At 37.4% G+C, this 26,493-nt stretch overlaps 1 protein-coding gene across 1 annotated transcript; it reads right to left on the reverse strand.

The window, feature by feature from the left end:
• Positions 1-1,041: 1,041 nt before the first annotated feature.
• LOC311297496 (cytochrome P450 2G1-like) lies at positions 1,042-26,415 on the reverse strand (the record flags this gene model as incomplete). The annotated part of the gene is made up of 9 exons (XM_084419811.1): positions 1,042-1,968; positions 3,514-3,655; positions 3,765-3,952; positions 11,129-11,270; positions 16,167-16,343; positions 23,405-23,565; positions 23,666-23,815; positions 23,899-24,061; positions 26,245-26,415. The coding sequence occupies 9 exons, from the start codon at positions 26,413-26,415 to the stop codon at positions 1,787-1,789; spliced, it is 1,476 nt and encodes a 491-aa protein (XP_084275937.1). The 3' UTR covers positions 1,042-1,786.
• Between the last annotated feature and the right edge of the window lie 78 nt (positions 26,416-26,493).

Here is a 26,493-nt window from a genome sequence, read left to right on the forward strand (position 1 = left end):
AGTGTAAGCCCGACAACATTATCCATTCCAGTGGACGTGTTGGTAGAATATGAGGGAATGGAGTGGAGCTCAGACCCTACTGCCAAGGCTGATGTGAGTGTGCTGACTCTGAACCCCTTGATGTGGAGTTTGCAAGAATAAACGCCATGCCTGTTTAGTAGCCCAACTTCATGCCTGTTTTATCGCAGAGCACCATGACTGTTTCGTCACCCTGCATTGAGTTAGAATTGTCTGTGATGTTCCCACCCTGCCTCCCACTCCCACTCCCACTCCCACTCCCACTCCCACTCCTCTACCCTCTACCCTCTACCCTCTACCGTCTACCAAGGAGGCAGTTCCTGAATTATTTGCCTGTCCCATGTCAGCCAAGGTGGCCACTTTTAAACTCTCTTTCTGCCCTGTATTCGCCAAGGAGGCTGTTTTGTAAACCCCTGCCTGTGCTACCCAGTTTTTTTGGCCCTCTCTTTGCTAGCTCCTTACTCTGCCCTGGAGTGTTGACCCTCTAGGTCTGCCTAGAACCTCCAAGTTGACCAGTTGGCTCCACCTTGGTTACTCACTCCCTCAGCTCCACCTGGGACCATCGTCCCTATGACTTCACCAGGCTTTCTCGTCCCTCTGGCTCCGCCTTGTTCAGTCGTTGCTCTGCCGTCGCCATGGCCTTTCTGGGCATTATATGATGAACAGATTGGGGCTTTTAATCACATATCAACCTTAGTCAGTGAACATAAACAGAAGTTCAACTGTACATGCTTGACAAGTGAGAACAAACCTCATTGGTTCTTGCGGAAGCTCAAACCCAGATACTCGAGAATGAACCCCATTGGTTCTTGCACGTCAAGCAAGCATGCTTGAGCTTCCATTTACCATAACTGATGTGTGCATTGATCAATGTTTATATGTGAATAAAAGCCTAAATTAATTCTGTTCATCATATAAAGCAATCGTGTCTCTTCAGACAGTTTGGAATAAACCGCTCAATTCATATGGATTTATTTTACAATCTCTTTATGAACTTTTTGAAGCATCAAAGTGGTAGTTGCATGGACTGTCAAGGGAGGTACAGAAAACTCACAGATTTCATTAAAAACATCTTTATTTTTGTTCTTAAGATGAATGAAAGTCTTACAGGTTTGGAACGACATGAGGGTGAATAAAGGACAGATTTTTTATTTTTGGGTGAACCACCCTTGATTTTTTTTAAATTTTTAAATTTTATTATTGACTTCATATTCATTTTTACGTAATTCAAACATACACAAAATTGTCTGTGATATTTATTTTTCATATGATACATTTTTATTTGGTGATTTGGTGATGTTGTTGATGAAAAACAATCAGAATCTCAGCAATGTTACAGTACATGTTAGAGTAAATTGACAAATGTGCTCCCTTTTATATTCCAAATGCCCTTTCTAGTAATTCATCCTGGTGTTGACTGCAGACTGCTGAGCTATTTATTAATGGAGCATTTGACTGACACCCAGGAGCAAGTAACACACATATATAAGAATCAGAAAAAATACTTTCCCTCAATCTCTTCACAACAACTCTCAAATAAACCTGTAGATTCTGAAATAAGAACGAGAACATTGCTCACAGCATGCTGACACATTTTTCATTAATACCAATTTTTCAGTTTTCACTGTAACTATTTCGCTGAAAATTTGGAAATAATGGTGTATTTTCTAAATTTCTTCAATAAAAGATCTAAACAAATTATATACAAATCTAAACTGATCCAGCTTCAAAGAACTTGTAATTATGAATTATGGTCATGTTTCTTTGTTCAGCGGGGGGAGGCAATGAGCTCATAGAATCGAGGCATGTTGGTAAAGCTGCTGAGTTCAGGACGGGGGTCTATGCCATCTGGACCCTTTGGACTACTGAAGCTGAACTTCTGAAGCAGAGACACGATGAACAGAAAGAGCTCCATACGAGCCAGAGACTCACCCACACAAGCGCGTTTACCTGCAGAGATAGAATGCAGAAGAGATGAACTTGTGACATGTCACAAAAACCTTTTCTAACAGGCAGTTGTGCTAAAAAAAAAGAAGAAAAAAAAAGAAATAACTCGAAATAAATTTTTTTTTATTTATAAATAATTACTTAGCATTTATTTTATATAAAAATATTTAGTTTAGCATTTAAGTGTTTAGCATATTGTTAAGAATATTGCGTCCGTCAGACAGGCCACATCAGCTAAGCTTCACCAGTTGATTCTCAGTATCTGATCTACTTAGGAATACAATGCCTATCATATCGCTCCAATTTAAGTTACAAGTTCAGTTATCCTTCAGCTGTTTTCATTGCATTGCTCAATAAATGCTGTCTAGAGTTTTGCGTGAGGCATGGTATATGTGTGGATGTCTGTGACGGTCACAGATTGACCGCACATTTAACATGGACTTGAGTTAATAAATGCACTCACACACACAGAGAGACTGTTTACTGACATAAGAGGTTATTATGATTATCGAACGAAATGAGTGAATGAAATACCTGGGGCCTGTACCATGATGCTAGTTGAACAAACTCAGGGTTACAGGATTAGTTTCGAGTTGACAAAACCAAACCAATATTTTAATTGAGGATGGGTGTTTCAGGGACAACGCTGAGCAGTTGCTTTTGTTATTTCATGTTCAGTGTATTGTAAATTATATCAACTGTTGCATAAGAGAGTAGATGATCTATTTTGAACAGTATGACAAAATGTTTCTTCTAGACTCTATATTTATGAGAAAATGTGTAAAGTGTTGAATGTGAGTTTGTCCCTCCTCATGGGATAATGGTGCTGGCCGCCAGTATAAATGTGCTCGTCTAGTGTTTAATGGAGTTAGTCTGTGTTGGTTGCTTCAGTGGAGAGTGTGATTTGTTGATTTGTCTTTTTTGATTTTCTTTTTGTTCTTTTTGCAGAAGATATTTTTTGGAAAATTAGCATTTGCCATTATTGCTTTTAAATCTAATTTGGATAAGATTCTTCCCTTTTTGTTTAATTTTTCCATTAATGTTATATATTTGGGTTAGGATTTTTCATGATTTTGCACGTTTGGATAAATAGTCATTTATACTTAACTTTTTTTATTCACTCTGCCTCTGTTTAATTGGGCCAGACATTTTTTTTGGTGCCCATTACTTGGTTCCTATTACAATGTCACATCGGATTCAAGCTTGTTGAACTTGAACAAGTGTTGAACAAGAATTAGCCACATTGACTGAAGTAATTTTCGAAACAAGCAGCTTAATTTAGAGTTACTTCATATAAAGTTAAACTGCGTGAAGAAACTTTGTGTACATCTGGAGCTATTCTATACTGCTATAGGTCTGGGTTAAACATTATTTGACTCATGCTTGATTTTAAGGACTGATTTTCAAAAGAACAAATTTTAATAATGCCTTTTTTATGTTAAAATTAAAAAGACATTTAACCATCTTCACAATATGTGATTTTATTTTTTAAATGAACAACTTTAAAACTTTTGTTTGGTGTGAGATTGTAGACAGTCCAGAGTTTACCTGCAGAAAAGGGGATAAAGGCTGGATTCTTTTTAAAGTTGCCGTTGGCATCCAGAAAGTGCTCTGGGTTAAATGTCCAAGGGGTTTCCCACTGTACCTCATCCCTGAGGACAGAGTGCAGCAGGGGAATGATCACTGTATCCTGAAAGAATGAAAGCTTATTTAAAATTATATGAATATTTCCAAACTCAACAATACTCAACAGCTATACAATAAAATAAACAGCTGAGTATTGTGTGATTAATCGTTACCTTTGGAATTACATAACCTCTGAATGTGATGTCTTTCATGGCATAATGGGGAATATTTAGTGGGACAATATCCAGAAAACGTTGTACTTCATGAATCACAGCATCAGTAAAGGGGAGGGACTTCCTGTCTTCCATTGTAGGGACCCTGTTCCTTCCAATAACTCTGTCAATCTCCCTTTGCATTTGCCCTAAAGCAACACAATAAAAAACGTTTTTGTAAAGATCAAACACGGAAAAAAACACTTTTTTTTCCCCTCTTAATTCCCAGATAGCAACATTGTTTCGGCCCAGATCCGGCCCACATCTGGCACATGTGGAAAGATGATCTGGCCCACATGCAGCGTGGAATGACGGCCCTTGGGTGGATCACTCCTGTTTGCCAGATCTGGGCCACAACTAGGCCATAGCAATGCCACATGTCAGCCAAGAGCAAAGAAATAAACCAGAACGGGACCTTATCTGAGCCACAAAGTCTGTGTATATTAAATATGGAGTCATTGCAGCCTTAATAAGCCTGTTAACAAGCAGAACCACTGAAGGAAAGAAGAGAACAGAAAAAGAGACAAGCAGAAACACAAGAACTACAACTGACTTCAGCCACAGCCTTCGATGAAATCAACTGAAGAGAAAAGAAGACATTAAATCTCTGAAGATCTCAGCAGAGGAGGATTAAACAACTCCACAAACAGCATTAGCTTCACTTATTACTAATCAGACTGACTTTATTTCTGTCAGATGTCTACAAAAGGTTTTTTTGAGAATTAACAGGTGTTTAACTCTAATGTGTTTAATTTGAAGTCACCATAACAGTGATTAGTGTTTCCATTAGTTGGGCTCTTAACTCTTATTATATTTTTTGTCTTTTATTGGCTGCTGTGACAGTGTGTTTGTCAAACACATTTGCAGCAGCAAAGAAAGCACAAGTGAAACGAGATCAGGTGATGATGGTTACCTGTTGATGGTTTTATAATCATCATGAAATAACCTGTTTCACTGATGTCTTTAGAATCTAACAATTGTGTTGATCCATTAATATTTTCACATCACAATCCCTGTGTTTCTGCAGCATGAGATCTAGCAATATTATATTGAAGTCTTACGGAATTGGAACAACATGAGAGTGAGTAATTACTGACAGAATTTACATTTTTGGGTGAATTAAAAGCAGTCATTAGGGGGAGAGTTATATCATTTTGTGCCTATGAAAAGAAATTGAAGCAATTAAGACTAATGAATCGCAATAATGAACTAAAAGATCTTGAGACCCAACATTAAAAAGGAACAAAAAACAAATCTGATGACTAAAATAAAGAAAATTATAAATTAAATAAATATATTGTATTCACAGGAAACTGAAAGGAAGATGGTATTTACAAAACAGAAATAATGAATAAGACTCCAAATCAAATCAAATTCTGGCAAGGAAACTGCAAAAACAACAAGCGGATACAAAATAAGGGGAGAAATAAGCAACAGATCGGAAAACTCCTTGATTCCCTCAATTTGCCAGTTTTATCAGAGGAACACAATCAAACATTAACAGCTGCAATAACTCAGACAGAGTTAAATAGCGCCATCTCTGGGCTCAAGGCCAATATGTCTCCCGGCCCGGATAGTGGTATAAGGCCGTCCGACCTGAATTAATACCAAGCCTCCTTTGGGCTTGCAATACATCTTTAATGCAGGCCAAAATGCCTCCATCATGGACTGAGGCAGTGATCTCAAGAGGGAAAAGATAAATTGGAAAGCAGTTCATTTAGACCAATTTCGGTGCTGAACGTTGATTACAAATTACACACAGGCATCCTTGCCAAAAGACTGGTAAAAATTCTCCCCCAACTTATACATAACGATCAGACTGGGTTTATTTCTTAAAGACAAACCCATGATAACATCAGGCGGTCACTACACATTAGGGTTGCACATCAGTGTGGCAAAATAAGGTACACCCATCTTAATCTTACACTAAACCATGTCAAATGATCCATGTTATCTCCATGAATGAAAGTTAGAAATGTGGGTCTTTTATAAAGAGAATTTGACATAAAAAGCTGTTTTTGCATAAAAAAAAAAATATTGTTTACATTTATTTATATAAATAAATAAAAAGATTAAATCCTCCCCAAACTGCACAACTGTGAAATAAAAACATTAATAAACTGAGTAATAAAATTACATTTGTGTAAAAATAAATAATTTTTTTTAGCAAATAGCACAAGTGTGACTTTTTTACTAACATAAAAAACAGATATCATTCCAATTATTATTATTATTAATTTATTAATTTATTTTTGTAGATCTAGAAAGTGTTGAAAGTGTTGACCAACCAAAGTCTCAAACCTTTGGACAAAGAGAATTTTTTTTATTTCAGCAAACGTCATTTGGGGTCAAAAAGACCCTGAACAGCGCACAAGGGGTTACATTTTTTTTGCAGGTTTACAGCGCATGTTCACAAAAATGCAATCACACGAAAATGAGCTTCTCTACTACTTATTGTGAAATTGATTTATGTATATATACTATTAGTATCCTCCACACTGCAAAATCCTTATGTTTTTATTCAACTATGTGTGGGCCTATGTAAAATACGGGACGCATCATTTTACTTGTAAATACGGGACGATTACGTATTTTAAGGCAAGGGTGGCAACCCTACTACACATACTAAATCAAATTCAACAGGATAAACTTGAAACCCTTTTAATTATTTTAGATGCTGAGAAAGCTTTTGACTCTGTGAGTTGGCCTATAAGGTTCTTGAAAGATTTGGCACTCATGAAAATTTTGTTAGAGGCATCCGTACACTTTATAGTAAACCATCAGCCAGGATAAAAATAAATGGGTATCTTACAGACACCATTAGCCTATATTAGAACGTGGATCAAGACAGGGGTGTCCAATTTCACTGTTACTCTTTGCACTCTATATAGAGCCTCACGCACAATGGATAAGGCAGACTGAAAACATCAAAGTATCTGCATAAATGGAGAAGACCATAAATTGGCATTATACGCTGATGATATTTTGATTTATTTAAGTAAACCCAATAACTAATTTCCTGAATTAATGAACCTTCTAGAAAAATTTGGTAGATATGCAGGATACAAACTAAACATACAAAAAACGCACACTTTGACTTTTAATTATACACCTCCAAAACACATTAGAGAGAAATTCCACCTTAATTGGGATCAGAACTCACTGAAATATTTAGGAATATATTCACCGAAAGAAATCCCAACACTGTCAGAGATCAATTTTGACCCACTCTTAACAAAAGTTAAAAGTGATATACACAGTCCTTGGCCTCAGTCATATAACTGATTCCGTAAAATTGAACATCCTTCCACGATATCTCTATTTATTTCAAGCACTTCCTGTAGAAATTTCCTCAAAACAATGGTCTGAATTAAATAAGATAATTTCCAGATTGTTTGGCCAGGGAAAAAACCCAGGGTTAAATTGAAAACATTACAGCTTTCAACAGAGGAATAAGGAATGGCATTACATCATTTTAAGTATTATTTCTATGCAGCCCAGAGTAAACCTTTAATTAACATATGCAATCTAACATATCATGCTAGGTGGAAAGATATTGAACTCTCAATAATGAATGATCCCCCAATTCAGCCGGTATTAACACATAAAAAACGTGGGAAGATTTATAGATAAGGTGTAAAACCCATGATTTAAAGCCCAATAAAAAATGTTGGAATATGATAAGAGAAGAATATAAACTTGACCATAAACTACAAATAATTCAATGATGTGCCTATGATCCTGAATTCAAACCTAATAGAATGGACCATAGATTCAAGTCCTGGGTTTTAAAAAGAACAACAACATTTTATTCACTTACAGAAAAGGGAAACTTAAAAGACTTTGAAAACTTAAAGAAAGAATATTGCCTTGATAAATTTTATTTTTATAGATATCTTCAAATACGTAATCATTTTGAACATAATGTTAAAAATAAAACAGACTTTGATGACACAATATTGAGGATATTTACAGGTGCCTACCAAGATGATTTAAATAAAGGTGTCACATCTAAATTTTACAAAGGCCTCAGAAAGAAAGAATAAAGTTGAGAAAAAAAAGAAAAAACAAATGTTGGAGACAGTGTGGGTTTTGGGAAGCCAATCACTGGCATATATTCTGGGAGTGTCCAGTGATAAAACCTTTCTGGGCAGAGCTTCATAAAGCAGTGGAAAGCATACTTAACACTGCCCTGCCCTTCCACATTATTTTTAGGAAATGCGGATTTCCAGGCAAAATGGCAGGATGAATATTTATTTGGCATTTTAACATCTGCTGGTAAAAAAGCGCTCACTAGGTGTTGGTTGCTGTTACGAACTGCTCCGAGACACGAAGGTTGAGATCCAAATGCAGCTTTAATTAAGGGGCAATCCAGACATGTAATCCAATATATAGGAAATAGGTCAAAACACAGGTAGCCGTACAAACAAACAAATGAACGAAACAGGCAGGGGTCAGAGGTGAAAGAGTAATCCACGGAACAGGCAAAAAAATCCAAAAACCAAGAGACATGAAACCAGGGAAAACATTCAGAAATGCAGTGCAACAACATACAAAACTTCACAGTCAGTGAATGAGTGAACATGGTATAAATAGGCTGAGACTAACAGGGTAATGAGACACAGGTGAATGCAATCAGTGATGATGAGTCCGGGCAGTGAGTTATGGGAAATGTAGTTTGTGAGGGAGTGATAATAGTCTGGTGTGGAGTGCCCTCTGGTGGCTCTCAAGGGCACTCCAGCTGGTGACTGTTACAGTTGCTTCCTGAACCCCCCACAATACAAGAGTGGATAGACATAGTAAATGGTATATATGTTATGGAAAGGATTACTTTTTCCCTTCGTCTTCAGAAAAAATGTGTTTATGAAATTCTGGACCAAGTGGGACGAATATGTACAAATACAGCCAGACTCTGTGGAAGTATAGAACAAATGACCCTTACCTCTTGAATGAAAAATATCATTGTAATCTTCTTTGCATACCTCTCCACTATCACATTGGAAACTAGTATGCTTACTCTACCATGGACTAAGAACTTACAATTAACACCCTTCAGTGTAGAGTTGGATCATTGAGGATACATTTATCCTCCCCCAAATTGTAAAAAATTTTTTTATTATTATTATTTTAATTTCTTTTATCCTTATATTATTATTATTTTAATGTATCACTTAGTTTACTTTCTTTATTTTTGTATTGTGTAAAAAAAAAAAAAAAAATGGCAGTGAAAAATACAAAAGAAAAAAGAAAGAAAACGCCGACACAGCTGTTTCAAGTCCCGTCCCACAGAGGAGCTCCGGAAGAATATAAAGCGGAGAAACAACAGTGAAGGGCGAGAGAAAACCAGGCCTGTGCTGTAAGTTGGCTTCTGATTCAGTTCATTTTATTATTTGTTTTATTTAGTGATTAGACTATGTTGAACCAGTTTGCCAGTTCCTGCTTCTTTTGTAGCAATATATATATAAAAATTCTGGAAACACACTTTACAGGCATCTCCATGTAACTTGTTTTTTTGTGCAGATTGTTGTGCCATTATTTGTGTGTCGGATCAACCCCGTGATCATGAATGGACTGTATGCACGTACTCCATATCTAACACACAAATATATTGTCGCAGCATTAACACGGTTTGTTTACTGACACTGATATCATGCATACTCGGACTTGTGCAATGTTTGTGAATGTTTGGATGTATTGTGTATAATGTGTTTAAGATATGTGAGGATACGATGTGTATTTGCTCATTATGTGTAGTGGATATGCAGGGGAGCACGGGGGAAAACCTAACGCGGTAACACGGACCTTTTATATAGTTAGTCAGAGTCAAGCAGGTTGTGTTTCCGCTTATTTTCAGTATTTTCAATTCACCTCAACTGGGATTTCCTGTCGCCTTCGTCTTATTATGCCTTTGATCGTGAGCACGGTCGCTAACAATTTGCTTTAACTTTTACGTCAGTCTTGAGTGAATGACATATGTTTGCACCCCAATCTGTGCCCATTCAGTCAGTCACTTTCGACGTTACGTCGATACTGACGTAATGGGGTCTCGCCTGGGAGCCCAATCACCTCCAAGTGGTAACAAAATGAGCCAATGGACATTGGCCAGTGTGATGAGTCACACCCACCCAGACATACGGGTATAAATAGGACCGGCACACTCACTTCATTCATATTTTGATTCGGAGCCAAGCGGTTGTCAAGTGATCACTCATTTTTCATTTTTCTTCACAGAAGAGTACAAATTTTCAAAGAAAGTTGAGAGAGCAAAACAGTAATTGTCATTGCTATTAGGAGTTCTCCTCCGAAAACAGCAATTGTTATTGCTACTGTTGTCTTTCCTTTCAGCTCGTCGTGGGTTCTACTCGGCTGGTGTGAAGCTGCATTCCAGCGATGGTTCAGCGCGCTGGGCAAAGAGAGCGCAGAATTCATCCCTGGGTGCTTAAGCTAAAAGAGCAGTTTCCCTAAAAGAGCAGCACGGGCGTTCGGCATCTTTTTCAAGATGTCATTCCGTCCACGTGTTTCTCAATCGACCAGAAGGATGCGTACTTTCATGTCTCAAGTCTCCCTTCGACACAGTCCCTTTCTTCGCTTTGCGTTTGAGGGTCGAGCATATCAGTTCAAGGTCCTCCCCTTCGGGCTGTCCATGTCTCCCCAGGTCTTTACCAAAGTCAAGCATGAACTGGTCCGGACGGACAACACTTCAACCATCAGGGTGAGAGCTCCCTTTGAGCCTAGAGCAGGGGTGTCCAAACTCAGTCCTGGAGGGCCACTGTCCTGCAGAGTTTAGCTTTAGCCTGCCTCAACACACCTACCTGGAAGTTTCTAGAATGCCTTGATTATCCTTGATTACCTTGATTATCTGGTTCAGGTGTGTTTAATTGGGGTTGGAGCTAAACTCTGCAGGACAGTGGCCCTCCAGGAGCAGGATTGGACATCCCTGCTCTAGAGTCAGTTGAGTTTAAAGTTCTGTCTTTAAAGACAGCGCTCCTGACTGCACCCGCTTCCTTCAAGAGGGTGGCGGACCTGCAAGTATTTTCGGTCAGCGTATCGTGGCTACAATTCGGACCGGCCTTGTCTAACGTCTTCCTGAGACCCCGGCTTGGATACGTGCCTGGCCAATTGAAGCAGCTAAAGAGCCCAGACCATGCTATCACTCAAAGTTCTGGCTATGTGAGGCTACAAAGTATGAACTTATGAATGACAGGTGCAACCCTACCCAGACTTTTTGCCATGATTCAAAGATCTGGCTACGTGAGACAATGTAGACCCCAACAAATAATAGCATCACACTAGGTTTGACATTAATTGTGTAACCTTTGTCTTACCCTGTATGTGGGGGTGTTTGATCAACAGCATCAGGGCATATCTGAGAGTTGTGCTGGTGGTCTCCGTACCAGCTAAGAACAGATTTAAAACAGTCGCCATCAAGTTATTTTTGTGGAATTCTGTGTCATGATTGTCTTTTTCCTGTTGTACCACACAAAGAAACAGTAGAACAGAAATTATATACCGTTAACTTGTGCTGTACAGTTCTTCAATTTATTGTGCTCACACACACACACACACACACACACACACACACACACACACACACACACACACACACACACACACACACACACACACACATATACTGTATATATTTATTTATTTATACAACAGTTCGTTCTGGTTCTCGAATCTGAGAGAGCCTTTCCAGCCATACGATACTCTACCAGTATCACCCATTTAGCCATTTGTATCACTCCACTTGCAGCATTTCTCTCAGCAAGTGTCATGGTGGATGAGCAAACCCACCATAATTTTACAAATTCTACTGTTGCTGTGTCTCAAAATGTAGTTTTAAGAGTTTATTAGGTGAGAACATAGTTTTTTAGACCTCAAATATGCGACATATATATAAATATAGCTGTGTGACAGTTTGTCCAGACGTTGCCAGAGATGTGATCTCCAGGCCGTCAGCCGCCATTCAGCACTCATACCGTCAAGAACAGCTTTATTTCGACCAGTCCTTCGGGAATTTTCCGCTTATGTAGATAGTGTTTAAACATAAGGAATAATTAATTTGGGGTATATCAAATGGGCAATCTTTGGTCTAATTGATCTATTACTTGTTCTAGAGAAAATGGATTTAGTTAAGGGCAAAGTTAATTTTAATAACTTTATATTTTTATCTAAAATCCTGTACCTTAATTAGCGCTGTTTTTGTACTTTTACCTGTTTGCTTGTGTTTATTTACTATTGTGTAAACTTCTTATACTTTTATAATGGCTAATATTTTTTATTTGAAAATTATTTTTCAATAAATAATATTATATGTAAATTTGGTGCCATCCCAGCCAACATGTCCATGTGGTCCCCATGTGGGTTTTTAATGGACTGTCACTTGGGTCCTGCTTGGGCAACCCAAATGTATGTTTGCCCATAGGGGCACATGATGGGTCCATAGTGGGCTCTCAGTGGGACCCATTTAGATGTTCATTATATGGGCTCACTTTGGTCGCAAATGGGTGCTAATGACGGGGCCGATGGGCTACACACAAAACCTTTTTGGGGCCCACATGGGTGATCACACTGAACCCACTAATGTCCCCATTATGGTTTTATTGTGGGAACACAGTGGGTGAAAACTGGGCCCTATTATTTAATTTCTTTAAGGAGTCCAGTGAATACAAATACAAAATAAAAAACGACTGCCTTAAATTGGTCAACTGGCATTTAAGTTATAAACTAATATTTATAATGTGCTAAAAATACGAGCATATTAATATTGTAAACTTATTTAATTTTAATCCACTAAAAAAGTATTTCTTAAAGTATGTTTACGCGACAACGATGTGCTTAAATCTGAGAAGTTTTTCCTTTGAGTTTTCCACGTACAGACAACATCATTGTCAAAACGATCCCCATTCACGCGAAAACGACTAAAAACACTGTATTCTGTGCCAGGCCATTAGATGGCGATGAAACACTATAGACTGAACACGTAATACGCACGTGCATGACGTCAACGTCTTCAGAGATTTGCTTGTTTGTTGTTTACATGGAGACTGCTTTCAGAAACTTGCACTTTGAAAACCGTTTTCAAAACTTTGCGTTTTCAGCCAAAACACTGTTGTCATGTAAACGAATGGCCAAAACACATAAAAAGTTTCATGTTTTAGTGTAAACATACCCTAAAATTAACTGAATTAAACAAAATCATTAAAACTAGATACATCAAATTAATTTAAATATCTCGCAAACAACTGCTAGCTAACAACAGGACACATGCACGTGCAACTAGAACTAGCTAATAGATTTTTGCTGCATCAACAACTACAGTCACCGCCTTTTAGATAAAGCAACATGCAGCATAACATCAATGTTTCTTGGTCTTCTCCTGGACTTAAGCAAAGGCTCTTTGGACTTAAGCAAAGGCTCTTCATCACAATGGTGACTCACAAAACTCACACAACAGAAACCCTATAAATCCCTACAGAACATTAAACACTAACAGATCTCCACTATATCTTTATATGCAAAAACACAAAATAACAGTTAGTGATGGACACCTGCTGTTAACAAGCAGAATCACTGAAGGAAAGAGGAACAACAAGAGACAAGCAGAAACACAAGAACTACAACTACATCACAGCACAGCCAAACTCATCCGATTAATTTTCTCTTTCCATTACAATGTGCCTTGTACATTGTAAAAAACAATATCTAAACATCTGTTAATTCTCAATGAGAGCGTCGGTAGGCGTATGACAGAAATAAAGTCAAACTGGTTAGTAATAAGTGTAATAATAAGGTGTGCTGGCTGGAAGTCAGTTGTAGTTCTTGTGTTTCTGCTCATCTCTTTTTTTTTCTGTTCTTGTTGTTCCTATTTTCTTCAGAGATTCTGCTTTGTTGACAGCAGGTGTTCATCACTAACACTCATTATCACTAACATATTCACTTAATTATCTCACTGCAATGAGTCAATAGGTAACTGAAATTTAACTTGAACTTTTGCTGTCTGTGTTTCCTTTGCAGTCTAAACTACTGTGAAGATTAGGCAAATTAGTCCGGTGACGTAGGACTGCGCGTGACTCTCCAGTTCCCGCTGGATTTCGTCCACTGCATATGAGCTTAATAAAGTCGGAATCTTGTCGTCTGTCTATCGGTCGTATTTTTTGGAGCACTTGCTCCAACAACTCCATTGTTGATTTGAATAGCAAACACCTATTCATGCACCACAACAGACTTTTAAAAATGGTGGTTGAAATAAAATGCTGCTTGTAGTCAACCAATCAAAATTCTGCGTGAACTCATCCAATCAGCATGTTCAGCGCCCAAGTCCCACCCCTGAAATTTCATGTACTTTGAAAAAGTACTATCTTGCGAGCAGGGTCTTTCTAGCCGCGTTTCCTCCGCAGGAACTTCCCCCAGGAACTAGGGTCTTTGGATTGTACTCTGTGTGTTTCGACCACAGGGACCAGGATCTAAATGAAGTTCCTGGTAAACATTTCCCCCTCAGAAAGTCCCTGCTAGCAAGGTAGTACTTTTTCATCAACGGACATTCAAACTGATTTTGTGATTATGAATATAAGATTGACCTGACACTCCATTGTTGTTTCGTATTTATTTACACACTTGTGCTGTATATAAACGCTAAATATATATATATATATATATATATATATATATATATATATACACAGTGGGGAGAACAAGTATTTGATACACTGCCGATTTTGCAGGTTTTCCCACTTACAAAGCATGTAGAAGTCTGTAATTTTTATCATAGGTACACTTCAACTGTGACTGACGGAATCTAAAACAAAAATCCAAAAAATGACATTGTATGATTTTTAAGTAATTAATTTGCATTTTATTGAGTATTTTTATTAAGTATTTGATACATCAGAAAAGCAGAACTTAATTTTTGGTACAGAAACCTTTGTTTGCAATTACAGAGATCATACGTTTCCTGTAGTTCTTGACCAGGTTTGCACACACTGCAGCAGGGATTTTGGCCCACTCCTCCATACAGACCTTCTCCAGATCCTTCAGGTTTCGGGGCTGTCGCTGGGCAATACGAACTTTCAGCTCCCTCCAAAGATTTTCTATTGGGTTCAGGTCTGGAGACTGGCTAGGCCACTCCAGGACCTTGAGATGCTTCTTACGGAGTCACTCCTTAGTTGCCCTGGCTGTGTGTTTCGGGTCATTGTCATGCTGGAAGACCCAGCCACGACCCATCTTCAATGCTCTTACTGAGGGAAGGAGGTTGTTGGCCAACATCTCGTAATACATGGCCCCATCCATCCTCCCCTCAATACGGTGCAGTCGTCCTGTCCCCTTTGCAGAAAAGCATCCCCAAAGAATGATGTTTCCACCTCCATGCTTCACGGTTGGGATGGTGTTCTTGGGGTTGTACTCATCCTTCTTCTTCCTCCAAACACGGCGAGTGGAGTTTAGACCAAAAAGCTCTATTTTTGTCTCATCAGACCACATGACCTTCTCCCATTCCTCCTCTGGATCATCCAGATGGTCATTGGCAAACTTCAGACGGGCCTGGACATGCGCTGGCTTGAGCAGAGGGACCTTGTGTGCGCTGCAGGATTTTAATCCATGACGGCGTAGTGTGTTACTAATGGTTTTCTTTGAGACTGTGGTCCCAGCTCTCTTCAGGTAATTGACCAGGTCCTGCCGTGTAGTTCTGGGCTGATCCCTCACCTTCCTCATGATCATTGATGCCCCACGAGCTGAGATCTTGCATGGTGCCCCAGACCGAGGGAGATTGACCGTCATCTTGAACTTCTTCCATTTTCTAATAATTGTGCCAACAGTTGTTGCCTTCTCACCAAGCTGCTTGCCTATTGTCCTGTAGCCCATCCCAGCCTTGTGCAGGTCTACAATTTTATTCCTGATGTCCTTACACAGCTCTCTGGTCTTGGCCATTGTGGAGAGGTTGGAGTCTGTTTGATTGAGTGTGTGGACAAGTGTCTTTTATACAGGTAACGAGTTCAAACAGGTGCAGTTAATACAGGTAATGAGTGGAGAACAGGAGGGCTTCTTAAAGAAAGACTAACAGGTCTGTGAGAGCCGGAATTCTTACTGGTTGGTAGGTGCTCAAATACTTATGTCATGCAATAAAATACAAATTAATTATTTAAAAATGATACAATGTGATTTTCTGGATTTTTGTTTTAGATTCCGTCTCTCACAGTTGAAGTGTACCTATGACCTATGCAGACCTCTACATGCTTTGTAAGTAGGAAAACCTGCAAAATCAGCAGTGTATCAAATACTTGTTCTCCCAACTGTATATATATATTCATACAGCAAAAAGACAATGACAAAAACTGATATACAATCATTGTAAACATTAGATACCTGATTGAATCTGTTAAGGAAGCAGTCAATAAAATCCTTTGGGTCATTGAAGTCTAAATTCTGCTCATGCTCCTTAACCTTATTCATAATGAAGGATCTGATGTCGTCTATCTCTCTTAACATGGTGTTATGTCTCCCTGGCAAGTGCTCCATTAGTCGAGGGAAGATGTTGCACAGCTGTTGAGAATGAGAAAATTGAGTTGTAATACATTTTTAAAAATGTATTTACACTACAGTCTGTCTCTTATTTGACTCTCCTTATTTTAGGTATTGTTAGATACACTGTTAGTTTTACAGTAAAATACTGGCAACACTTTTGCCAGTAATTTACTGTTAATTGTACAGTTCTTTACTGTAATCTACAATATGTTACTGTAATGCACTAAATTAAAACTCGAGTTAACTCATTTCACTTGCAGAAACCGACTGCCTTAAATTGACCAACTGTCATTTAAATGTATTAACTAAAATGTATAATGCATTAATAATGTAAGCAATGTATTACTGTGAACTTATTTCATTTGAGGCCACTAAAAAATATTGTACATAAAAAGATTTCCTCTGGACCAGCAACTACACAGGCACTGTCTGTTAAATAAAGCAACATGCAGCATATCATCAACGTTTGTAGATCTTCTCCTGGACTGAAGCACAGGCTCTACTCTTCAGCACAATGGCGACCCAAAAAAATACATTTTTTATATATATATTTTGTTTATAAATGAATATATATTTATTTATTTATTTATTTTATTTTATTTTTTAATGCAGCAGTGCATGCTGGGAGTTTTCTACTATCCTGGAACCCAGCATGCATTGTGACATGAAACTTTTGATTGTCACCATTGTTGAGATTCATGTGCTGATTGTTGATGTCTGTGTGTGTCTGACTCTGAGTTAACGAGGAGCTCTAAATGTTTTAATGCACTATATGATTTCAATATCCCTCAGAATAACTGGTTACAGAAATATTGCTGTATTTCATGTTGTATATTAACAGATGTACGATAAATATTAAATACCCATAAATTCGAAGCTTATATACTGGATGTGATCAGAGAACCAGAAATGTCCAGGATGATTATGGCATCATCTCAACAGCCTAAAACACCTGATCATCTTCCTCTTGGCTTTTTCTTGTCATAACAAACGTGTTTTATAAACTCACTGTTACAGCAGCCAAAGATAGCTAATGTTATAAAGTCAAGGGTCAAGAGACCAACTAAAACAAATACTGATCTCCATCATGGTGACAACAAACTTTATTATTTTCAATAAAATATCAACAACTAAATATATGTTAATTCTCAACAAGAACTTTTGTACATGTATGAAAGAAATCGTAAACTGGTTTGTAAACTGGTTTCACACTCGGTGGCTGGAAGTCAGTTGTAGTTCTTGTGTTTCTCTTTTTTCTGTTCTTGTTTCTCTGTCCTTCAGTGATTCTGCTTATCAGGTGTTCATCAGTTTCTCAATTCACTGACTTCTTTTCATTCACTCTGTCAAGGGGACTATATTAGTGAACTAATGTAGGGAAATAGTGAATGATGGTATAGGGTGTGATTGTGAAAACAGCCTCTGAGTGTCGATTTTGAGCATTGTTATTACAGTATATTTCGGTAGGCTATTTTTTATTTCTACGGTATATTACTGTTTTAATGGAAAATGGTATGATATTGTCAGAATTTGGCCTTTTTTTACAGCAAAGGTTAACAGTGTAAGGTAGACAAAATGTGCAGAGATGGGACTGTTCCAGGACTTGGATTGGGAAACTGGTTTAGAGAATAGCTTTAGCAATGCCAGGTTATGGGTTTGATGGTCTGGAAGTGCACATGATAGTAACAAATTTGTATCTTGAATGAATTGCAAATCACTTTAGATAAAAGTGTCTGTTAAATGGACAAAAGTACATGTAAAGTTCAAACCTGCTGCAACTGTGTATATAATCGATATTGTCTAAGCTAAGAGGTTTGAGGCTTAGAGTTTAACTTGTAGTTCGGTTCGCTTGGTTCGGTTTTGTAGACGTCTAACAGAAATAAAGTGAATCTGGTTAGTAATAAGTGAAACTGGTAATGATGTTTGTGGAGTTGTTTAATCCTCCTCTGCTGAGATCTTGAGAGATTTAATATTTTCTTTAATCTTTAGTTGATTTCATCTAAGGCTATGGCTGGAAGTCAGTTATAGCTCTTGTGTTTCTGCTCGTCTTCAGTGATTCTGCTAGTAACAGCCTTATTAAGGCTGAGATGACTCCATATATTTTATTATACACAGATTTTGTGACTCAGATAAGGTCCAGTTGTGGTTTATTTATTTACTGTTGGCTGACATGTGGCATTGCTATGGCCTGCTTGTGGCCCAGATCTGGCAAACAGGAGTTATCCACCCAAGGGCCGTTCTATTTCTCTAAATGTGATTGTAGTCTGTGATTTTAACATCCATATTGATAAGAGAAGTACCACTGACTAACAGCTTTGGACTGAATCAATTAATTGATTTTCCTACTCATTCAAAAGGTCACATACTTGATCTTATTTGTTGCACTGGAATAATACATTTAAATTGAATTGCACGAGACCTGTCTATATCTGATCATAAACTGGTGTCTTTTAGTGCCAATTTAGTGGTATCAAAGAATGTTCAAAGTCATATTATCTCATTTTGTAACATTAAGAATATTGATTTATCTGTTTTTTCTAATGAAGTGGATAACTTATTGAACACAGATGGACTATTTAGCCTGGATGAATTGATCTCACAGTATAATGACCAATTGCAGAATATAGTGGATGTTGCTGCGCCTGTGAGAGCTCAGACTGTTTCCTTAATAACTCAAATCATACATTCTTCCCTTAATAATGCACTGTAAAATCCAACAGTGATTCACTTTGGATGAACTTTACTGTGAACTTTACTCAATGTCTTACCTTAATTGTAAAAATCTAGTAATCTGTACTGTTCACATACTATGCTTTGTTTACAAAAAAAAAAAAAAAAGTTAAGATTAATTGATTGGTTTGAGTGTGGTTTTTGAGGCGAGGAAAATCTTAATGGACTTTTCACTCATTTCCTCCACTTCTGCAGTTAATTTTCTCTGTTTGCATTCACTCATTTCCCAAAGTCATCTTGAATGTGGAAAATGTAATACAACTGAAAAATTTGAGAGAACATCACATAAGCTGACTTCATAAATTGATGATGATTTTCCTAAAAATGTTTTTAGTCACCATTATGGCGATAAGTGATACCTTTGGTTGGCCACTTGGAATTTCAATTATACACTCTAAAAACTAATTCAGAGGACCTTTAGTCATTACTTAAATAAATATATTGTTGTGAAATAAAAAATCAAGTTCTGAGATGCTGTTAGACTTTTTACTTGTAATTGTTATTTTATTGAGCTGGGATGACACACAAATTATGCCTATTGATTCAATATACTATCATGACTTGTCAGAGTTTAACATTTTCAGTTAATCAAAAATTAATTTAATTTTAAGTTCTGTTAATGTAAAAAACAATTTGATGACGTGTAAACGGTCCACAGTTTCCTTGCGCATGTTTAAGGCCAGAGGAGTGTGGCCACAGCTGAAACTCGCTGAAGCGTAAGTAATTTTATGCTTACACATATTCGCATTCGCTCAGGATTCTGTTGGTGATAGCCTACTGTAACCGAATACCGAAATCTGGAAGTCCTTACTCTGAAATTTGAGCAGTGTTGTTGATAGTAGCCTATACGTTAGTCTGTGTGCCGAGGTAAAGTTAGCTAGTAGCTGTCACTGATTGAGTATAGCTAACGTTATACTATTTGTTCAGATACTTTGCTCAAAACAAGTCGGAGTTATAGGGCCCTATGAATTCCGTTTTAGTTTTCCAAATTTCGTTTTTATCGTTTACAATTGTGACAGGCGCCCGCGCATGTTACTGAGAGAACGAGCAGAGAGAGAGAGAGAGACCGGCCGCGCGCGCGCATTCACAGTCTTCAAACTGTCTTGCTCTCCCTCCCTCCCTCGCGCATATTAACGTTAATCAAAATTCATATTACCATCAAAATCAATAGAGAATTGACACGATGGTAATAGGTCGGAAGTCCGAAGTTTCATGTTAAGCATTCAGAGATTTTTTTTCTCCCTGAGTTACCGCTGGGTGTGAATTGTACTAAAATAACGTTGCCTTATTCTCTGAAAAGCGTTCCGCACATTCAGCTGACGAACGAAACCTATCCAGTGATGAAATGTTTTCTGTGTTCAAACTTCACAGAGGCAATTTATGAGATCAATGTAGATACAAAAAAAGTGTTGGCTGATTTTTATTGACAGATTGTCACACTCTAATGATATCGTTAACAGTGTGTGCGCGCCTGTCCAATGACAGTGTAGTGACCATACATTTCAATTGAATGTTTGATTTGAAGTGATAAGTACACAGGTTGATTTCTAAGAAAATGTATGCTTTACGTTGTATTAGAAAGGACATGGTAATACAGTTCATTTAAATGTTTTGAAAGGGAAATATATTAAAAGATGAATGTTACATGTATGTTTAAAAGAGTAATCAACTTCAAATCAAATCAAAAGGGCTCAACTTAACTCTTGCAGAGATCAACTTAATTATTAAGTTCATGTTACTTAGAAATGTGTTTTATTGTGGCCAAAAAACTGCTTCACCTAACTTAAAACATTATGTTGGATCAACTTAATTACTTGCATTCATGTTGAAAATGATTAAGTTCATGTTACTTAGAAATGCGTTTTATTGTGGCCCAAAAAAAGTAATTCACCATACTCAAAACATCGCTTTGAATTAATGTAATTCTGCCAGTAGTCTTAACATAAAAATTCTAGTGGAAAACGTTAACATATTTTTTTTTGTTGACCCAATGTTTTATTTTTTAGAGTGTACTATTGTTATTCTCTTCCCATTGATGCAGCGAATGCAACACGAAATCAGTTATTTGGGTTAAAAGAAAGCGAAGTAATATATGAATTATAAAACTTTTAATTAGGTTTATATAATCTCTCTATATTTGTGACAATCTTGCAATTGATCATACTTGAGTCACACATACTTCAACATTCAGCCTGCAAAACAATGGTAACAATTATATTTTATTTGAAGTAAATTATCAAGTACTCTCTACAGGTCTTTTTTAGTTACTAGAACTCTTGTGTAAGTGAACTATACTAACTAGCATTTGTCAGTACCACATACTATTCCTATTTCACTTTACTTGCTTTTTTAAGGCAATCGGTTTGCATGCTTTTTTTAAGTAAGCCCAACTAATTAGATTTTACAGTATGGTATTGTTACTTCATCTCTTACCTAAGAAACCTGGCGTGGATCATAATAACGCTGAAAATTTTCGACCCATTTCTAATTTACCTTTTCTTTCTAAATTATTGGAAAAAATTGTTGGTCGACAGGTACATTATAATTTAATAGTGAATAACCTCTTTGAGCAATTTCAGTCTGCCTATCGCTCATTTCATAGCACGGAGACCGCACTTATTAAAGTCACTAATGATTTGTTGATGGCTGTGGATTCTGTACTTTTATCAATACTAATTATTCTTGACTTAAGTGCAGCTTTCGACACCATTTCTCATAGTATTTTAGTTAAGAGGTTGCTTTCCATTGGAATTACTGGTATTTCACTTGATTGGTTTAGATCTTATTTATCGGGTCGGACTAAATTTGTTCAAATTAAAAATGTTAAATTACGGGCATCTCAAATTACTAGTGGCGTACCTCAGGGCTCAGTTTTGGGCCCTCTTCTGTTTATTATTTATCTATTGCCTTTAGGACAAATTGTACATAAATTTGGTTTAAATTTTCACTGTTTTGCTGACACCCAGCTCTATATGTCTTCAAAGCCCAATTCAAAGTTACCACCTTCCTCTCTTTTGCTGTGTTTATCTGAACTTAAATCATGGTTTACATGTAATTTTCTTAAGTTAAACAGTGAGAAAACTGAAATTCTATTAGAAGGCACTAAATCAAAATAGCAAAATAATTTAACATTGACTATTGATATTGATTGTCTTTTCTCCTTCCCTTCAGGTTAAGAGTTTGAGTGTCGTCCTTGACAGCACCTTATCTTTTGAGGCACATGTAAATAACATTACACGGTCAGCTTATTATCATCTAAGAAATATTAATTGTCTTCGACCATCTCTTTCCGCTAACAGTACTGCTGTCCTCGATGGATAATTGCAATAGTCAATACGAGATGTAACTAATGCATGTAGCATTAGTTACATCTCGTATTGACTATTGCAATTATTGTGATTCACAGAAACTTCTTCACAAATTTTAAATGGTCCAGAATTCAGCAGCCCGGATCATTACACGAACACCGTTCATTGAGCACATTACTCCAGTTTTAAGGCAACTCCATTTGCTTCCAGTTAGATATCGCATTCAATTTTAAATTTTACGTCTTAGGTCTTCTTCTACTATGACTCTAGTTATACCATCTGTACGTCTGACCACCATGGGATGTAGAGCTTTTAGTTGTACTGCTCCGAGTCTTTGGAATACCTTACCTCAAGACATACGAAATAGTTCTAGTCTTTCAATTTTTATATGTCTTAAATTATTTTTTTTGAGATGATCTTATTCTGATTGACATAGCCTATGTGTATTTTATTTACATTTTTGTTCATGTTTATATTCATTGTTAATGTATTTTACTGTTTGTAATGTGTCCTTGAGTGTCTTGAAAGGCACCCATAAATAAAAGGAATTATTATAAAAAAAGGAATTATTACATATTTGTTACACCGCTGCGTTTTCGCTAAAATTTACCTTTGTATTTGCACATTGCTTTCTGTTTGTTTGCGAGGTGAGTTTTCCTTTCCAAAGCAGATCGAGTTTGTTTGCAAAATGCTGGATTCGTTTGTTTAATTATGGCACAAAATTCACTCCATACAATCGTCACCAGGGTTTGTTTCAATCGAACCAAATATGCCAAGTGTGAACACACCCTTGCAATCAAAACTCGACTTGGCATGTTTGGTTTGATTAAACGAATCCTGGTGCGATTGCTCTGTTAGTGCGGTTCATTTTAACATGTGTGATCGCTGCCATACGGACCAGACCGAGAACGCTGAAAGGATTTTTTTTTTGGTCTGGACCAAATGGACCAAGCGGACCGAACTACAAGTGTGAACACACCCTTACAAACAGTTTGTGCAACAATCTTGTGTTATTCATGTGAGAGCATGAGAGTGACTGCTTACCTGGCCCCAAGGGCTGCTGATAAAGCGCACAAGTCTGGAGATGATCTGGAGCAAGTGCAGAAAGCTTTTGTCATCATAATCAAATCGCTGCCCAAAAACGAGGGAACAGATCACGTTGGACACAGCCCGGCTCAGGAAGAAGGTTGGGTCGACTGGTTTAGCTGAAGGAGAAAACCTTACCATTATCATTTTTAGCGCGGAACTGTCAAAATATACAAATCCTAGTATATAATAAATGGATCGTGTTCGTCAGTTCCTCACATCTGGTTTCTTCAAAACTCTTCAGCAAATGCTCGCTCTCTTCTTGAATCCACTGTTCCATTCTTTTACGGCCCATTCCAAAATCCCTCAGTGTGGTGAGAGTGAACCGCCTCAGTTGACGCCAGCGTTCACCATTACTGACGATCAGACCTACAAACATTTAATCTAGACTAAATTACTTCGAACTGATAGTATGCGTTTATAAAACAAAAGTAAACCAGCATCACTTGTACCATAGCCTTTCATAACTCTGTTTAGAAAGGGAATGGGGAATCTGGATGCAAAGTCATCTGCCTGGTCCACTAGAGCCTCTTTTACGGTATCATAACCAACCAGAACCACAATTCTTTGAGGCCCAAGGTACACCGTCATCACAGGCCCATAGGTTTTGCTCCACTGTTGAGAAAACAGACTTTGCTATGACACACCAGTGCAAGGTTGGATAATTCATTACATTTACATTTATATAGTGGAAGGGGGTAATCTCATCAAAACCACCAATGTGCAGCATCCACCTGGATGATGCACCGGCAGCCATATTGCGCCAGAACGCCCACAACACACCAGCTTATCGGTGGAGAGGAGACAGAGTGATTCCAGCTAACAGAGTTTTGTTACAAGAACGTTCTCCAAATATTCAGTGTTGTCTCGGGGAACGTAAAAAATGTCCAGTTTTCTTGACGTTAGAGGAACGTGTTTTTGAAGGTATGATGTTCCTCAAACATTCTTTCAACTTAATTTTGATTAACAATTAAACATTCTAGGAACGTCGATTTGTAGCATTCCAAGAACATAAAAATGTCCAGTTTCCTGAATGTTAATAGAATGTTATTGAAAGGTTAGTATGATGTTCCTGAAACATTCTTTCAATCATTCAAACACCTGCTGTGAACAAGCACTGAAAGAAAGAGAAATAAGAACACAAACTACAACTTTCTTCAGCCACAGCCTTAGATGAAATCAACTGAAGATAAAAGACATTAAATCTCTCAAGATCTCATCAGAGGAGGATTAAACAACAGCACTACCAGCTTCACTTATTACCAACCAGACTGACTTTATTTCTGTCATACGTCTACATAAGTTCTTATTGAGAACTAACAGAGGTTTAGATGTTGATGAATGATTGGTTCATTTGACGTTACCATCATGGGAACATTCTTATAACAAAAATCTGTTAGAAAAGCCTAAAAAGAAAATGAAAGTCATTGGTGAGAAATATGCCTAAATATATTAGAGGGGTTGTAACATCATCGGGTCACATAACAGAAAATGAAATAACTTTGAATATCTGGAAAAAATGTTCAGAAATACAGTCATGCATTGCAAACTGTAAGATAACTGTGTTTAAACAAATTTTTTTTGGATAGCCTATTTAAAGTTATGTTAAGTCATTGGGTCAAATAAGCAGGAATCTGTGTATATACACTGCATCAACAAGTCATTTATATATAAATATATATATAGTTGAAGTGTTAGTAAATAAATTACAGGTGGTGTGACATCATCAGGTCACATGACCAGGAAGTTATATAGATTTGTATTTTTCAAAAATGCATTAAAAATAGACAAAATAAGATTTTCAAAATCCAAGTTGGTATGATGTGTCACAAGGGTTAGTGAATAAATTACAGGTGGTGTGACATCATCAGGTCACATGAGCAGGAAGTAATATAGATTTTTTTTTTTTTTTTTTTTACAAATCTAAATTGTGTATTATATGCTGCATGTGTGTATAAATACACTGTAGGTCAATCGAGGTCTTTACATAATACAACCACAAAGTTAAATAGATGTATTTCATTAAAGACATCCAGTTTAATTACATAACAGATATAAATCATATAAAAGTTAAAAATGGGCTTAATCTATTTTTAATCTATAGATAAAAAAAATAGATTAAGCCCATATTTACTAACATCAACTACATGTAAAAGGATCACGTTTTTAGTGTTTTTGTGGAATAATGCACATACTTAAACAACTTTGTTGTCGATTTGGCACTTTTGAGACACTCCCTAACTTGAAGTGCGCAAGTGGGGATCGTTGAAACTGAAAGGGCTTTTTCACCTCCAATTCCTAAAACAATTACTTCCTCGATTAATGTCAAAATCACTTTTGATATTATGCTTTACAATGTTACCTATACGAGATACAGCATCATCCACGACTATTAAGCCATCACATATCAATAAATGCTGAAGAAAAGATCGGATGTCTAACGAAATGTCCAACATAAAACCTGCTTTACCGCACCCGCTTGGGTGAGGCACACACGCACACACACACATACGCAAGGTCTCTCGCTCCCTCTCCCTCTCTGCTGTGCGCTACACGATTTTTGGAGCAGTCTCTGTCTCCCATGCGCGCTCTTGCTCGCTCGCTCTAGATTCCGATAGATTTTAACTCATTTGCGGGCATCAGGGAGCCGCTATCAATATGCGGGAGACAACCGGACCTTCAGGGAGACTTGGGATGCCTGGACACTGCAACATCCTTAAGATTGTAATTATGATATGTCTCACATGATTCTATTTAAAACATACAATTCAGACAGAACGTCCCGCCTTCTCTCTTACCTTCATGAAGCTTTTAAAGGGTGCACGCTTGTCTATTATTGGCAAGTTTCCAATCAGTGGCAGTGCCAGCGGCCCTGGGGGCAAAGAACGTCCACTTGGCCTTCTTTTCCATCGGAATAATACCAGCACAGCCAGGACTAAAACCAGCACCAATGAGCTAGAGAGTTCCATCCCTCGTCTCCAAAATGTTATGTTCAGTTCAGTTTTTTTCTTTACATCTGTTTTTGCCAGTGGCTTTAAATATTTTTT

Source organism: Rutilus rutilus (genome assembly GCF_951802725.1).
Source record: "Rutilus rutilus genome assembly, chromosome: 9".
Lineage (NCBI taxonomy): Eukaryota > Metazoa > Chordata > Actinopteri > Cypriniformes > Leuciscidae > Rutilus > Rutilus rutilus.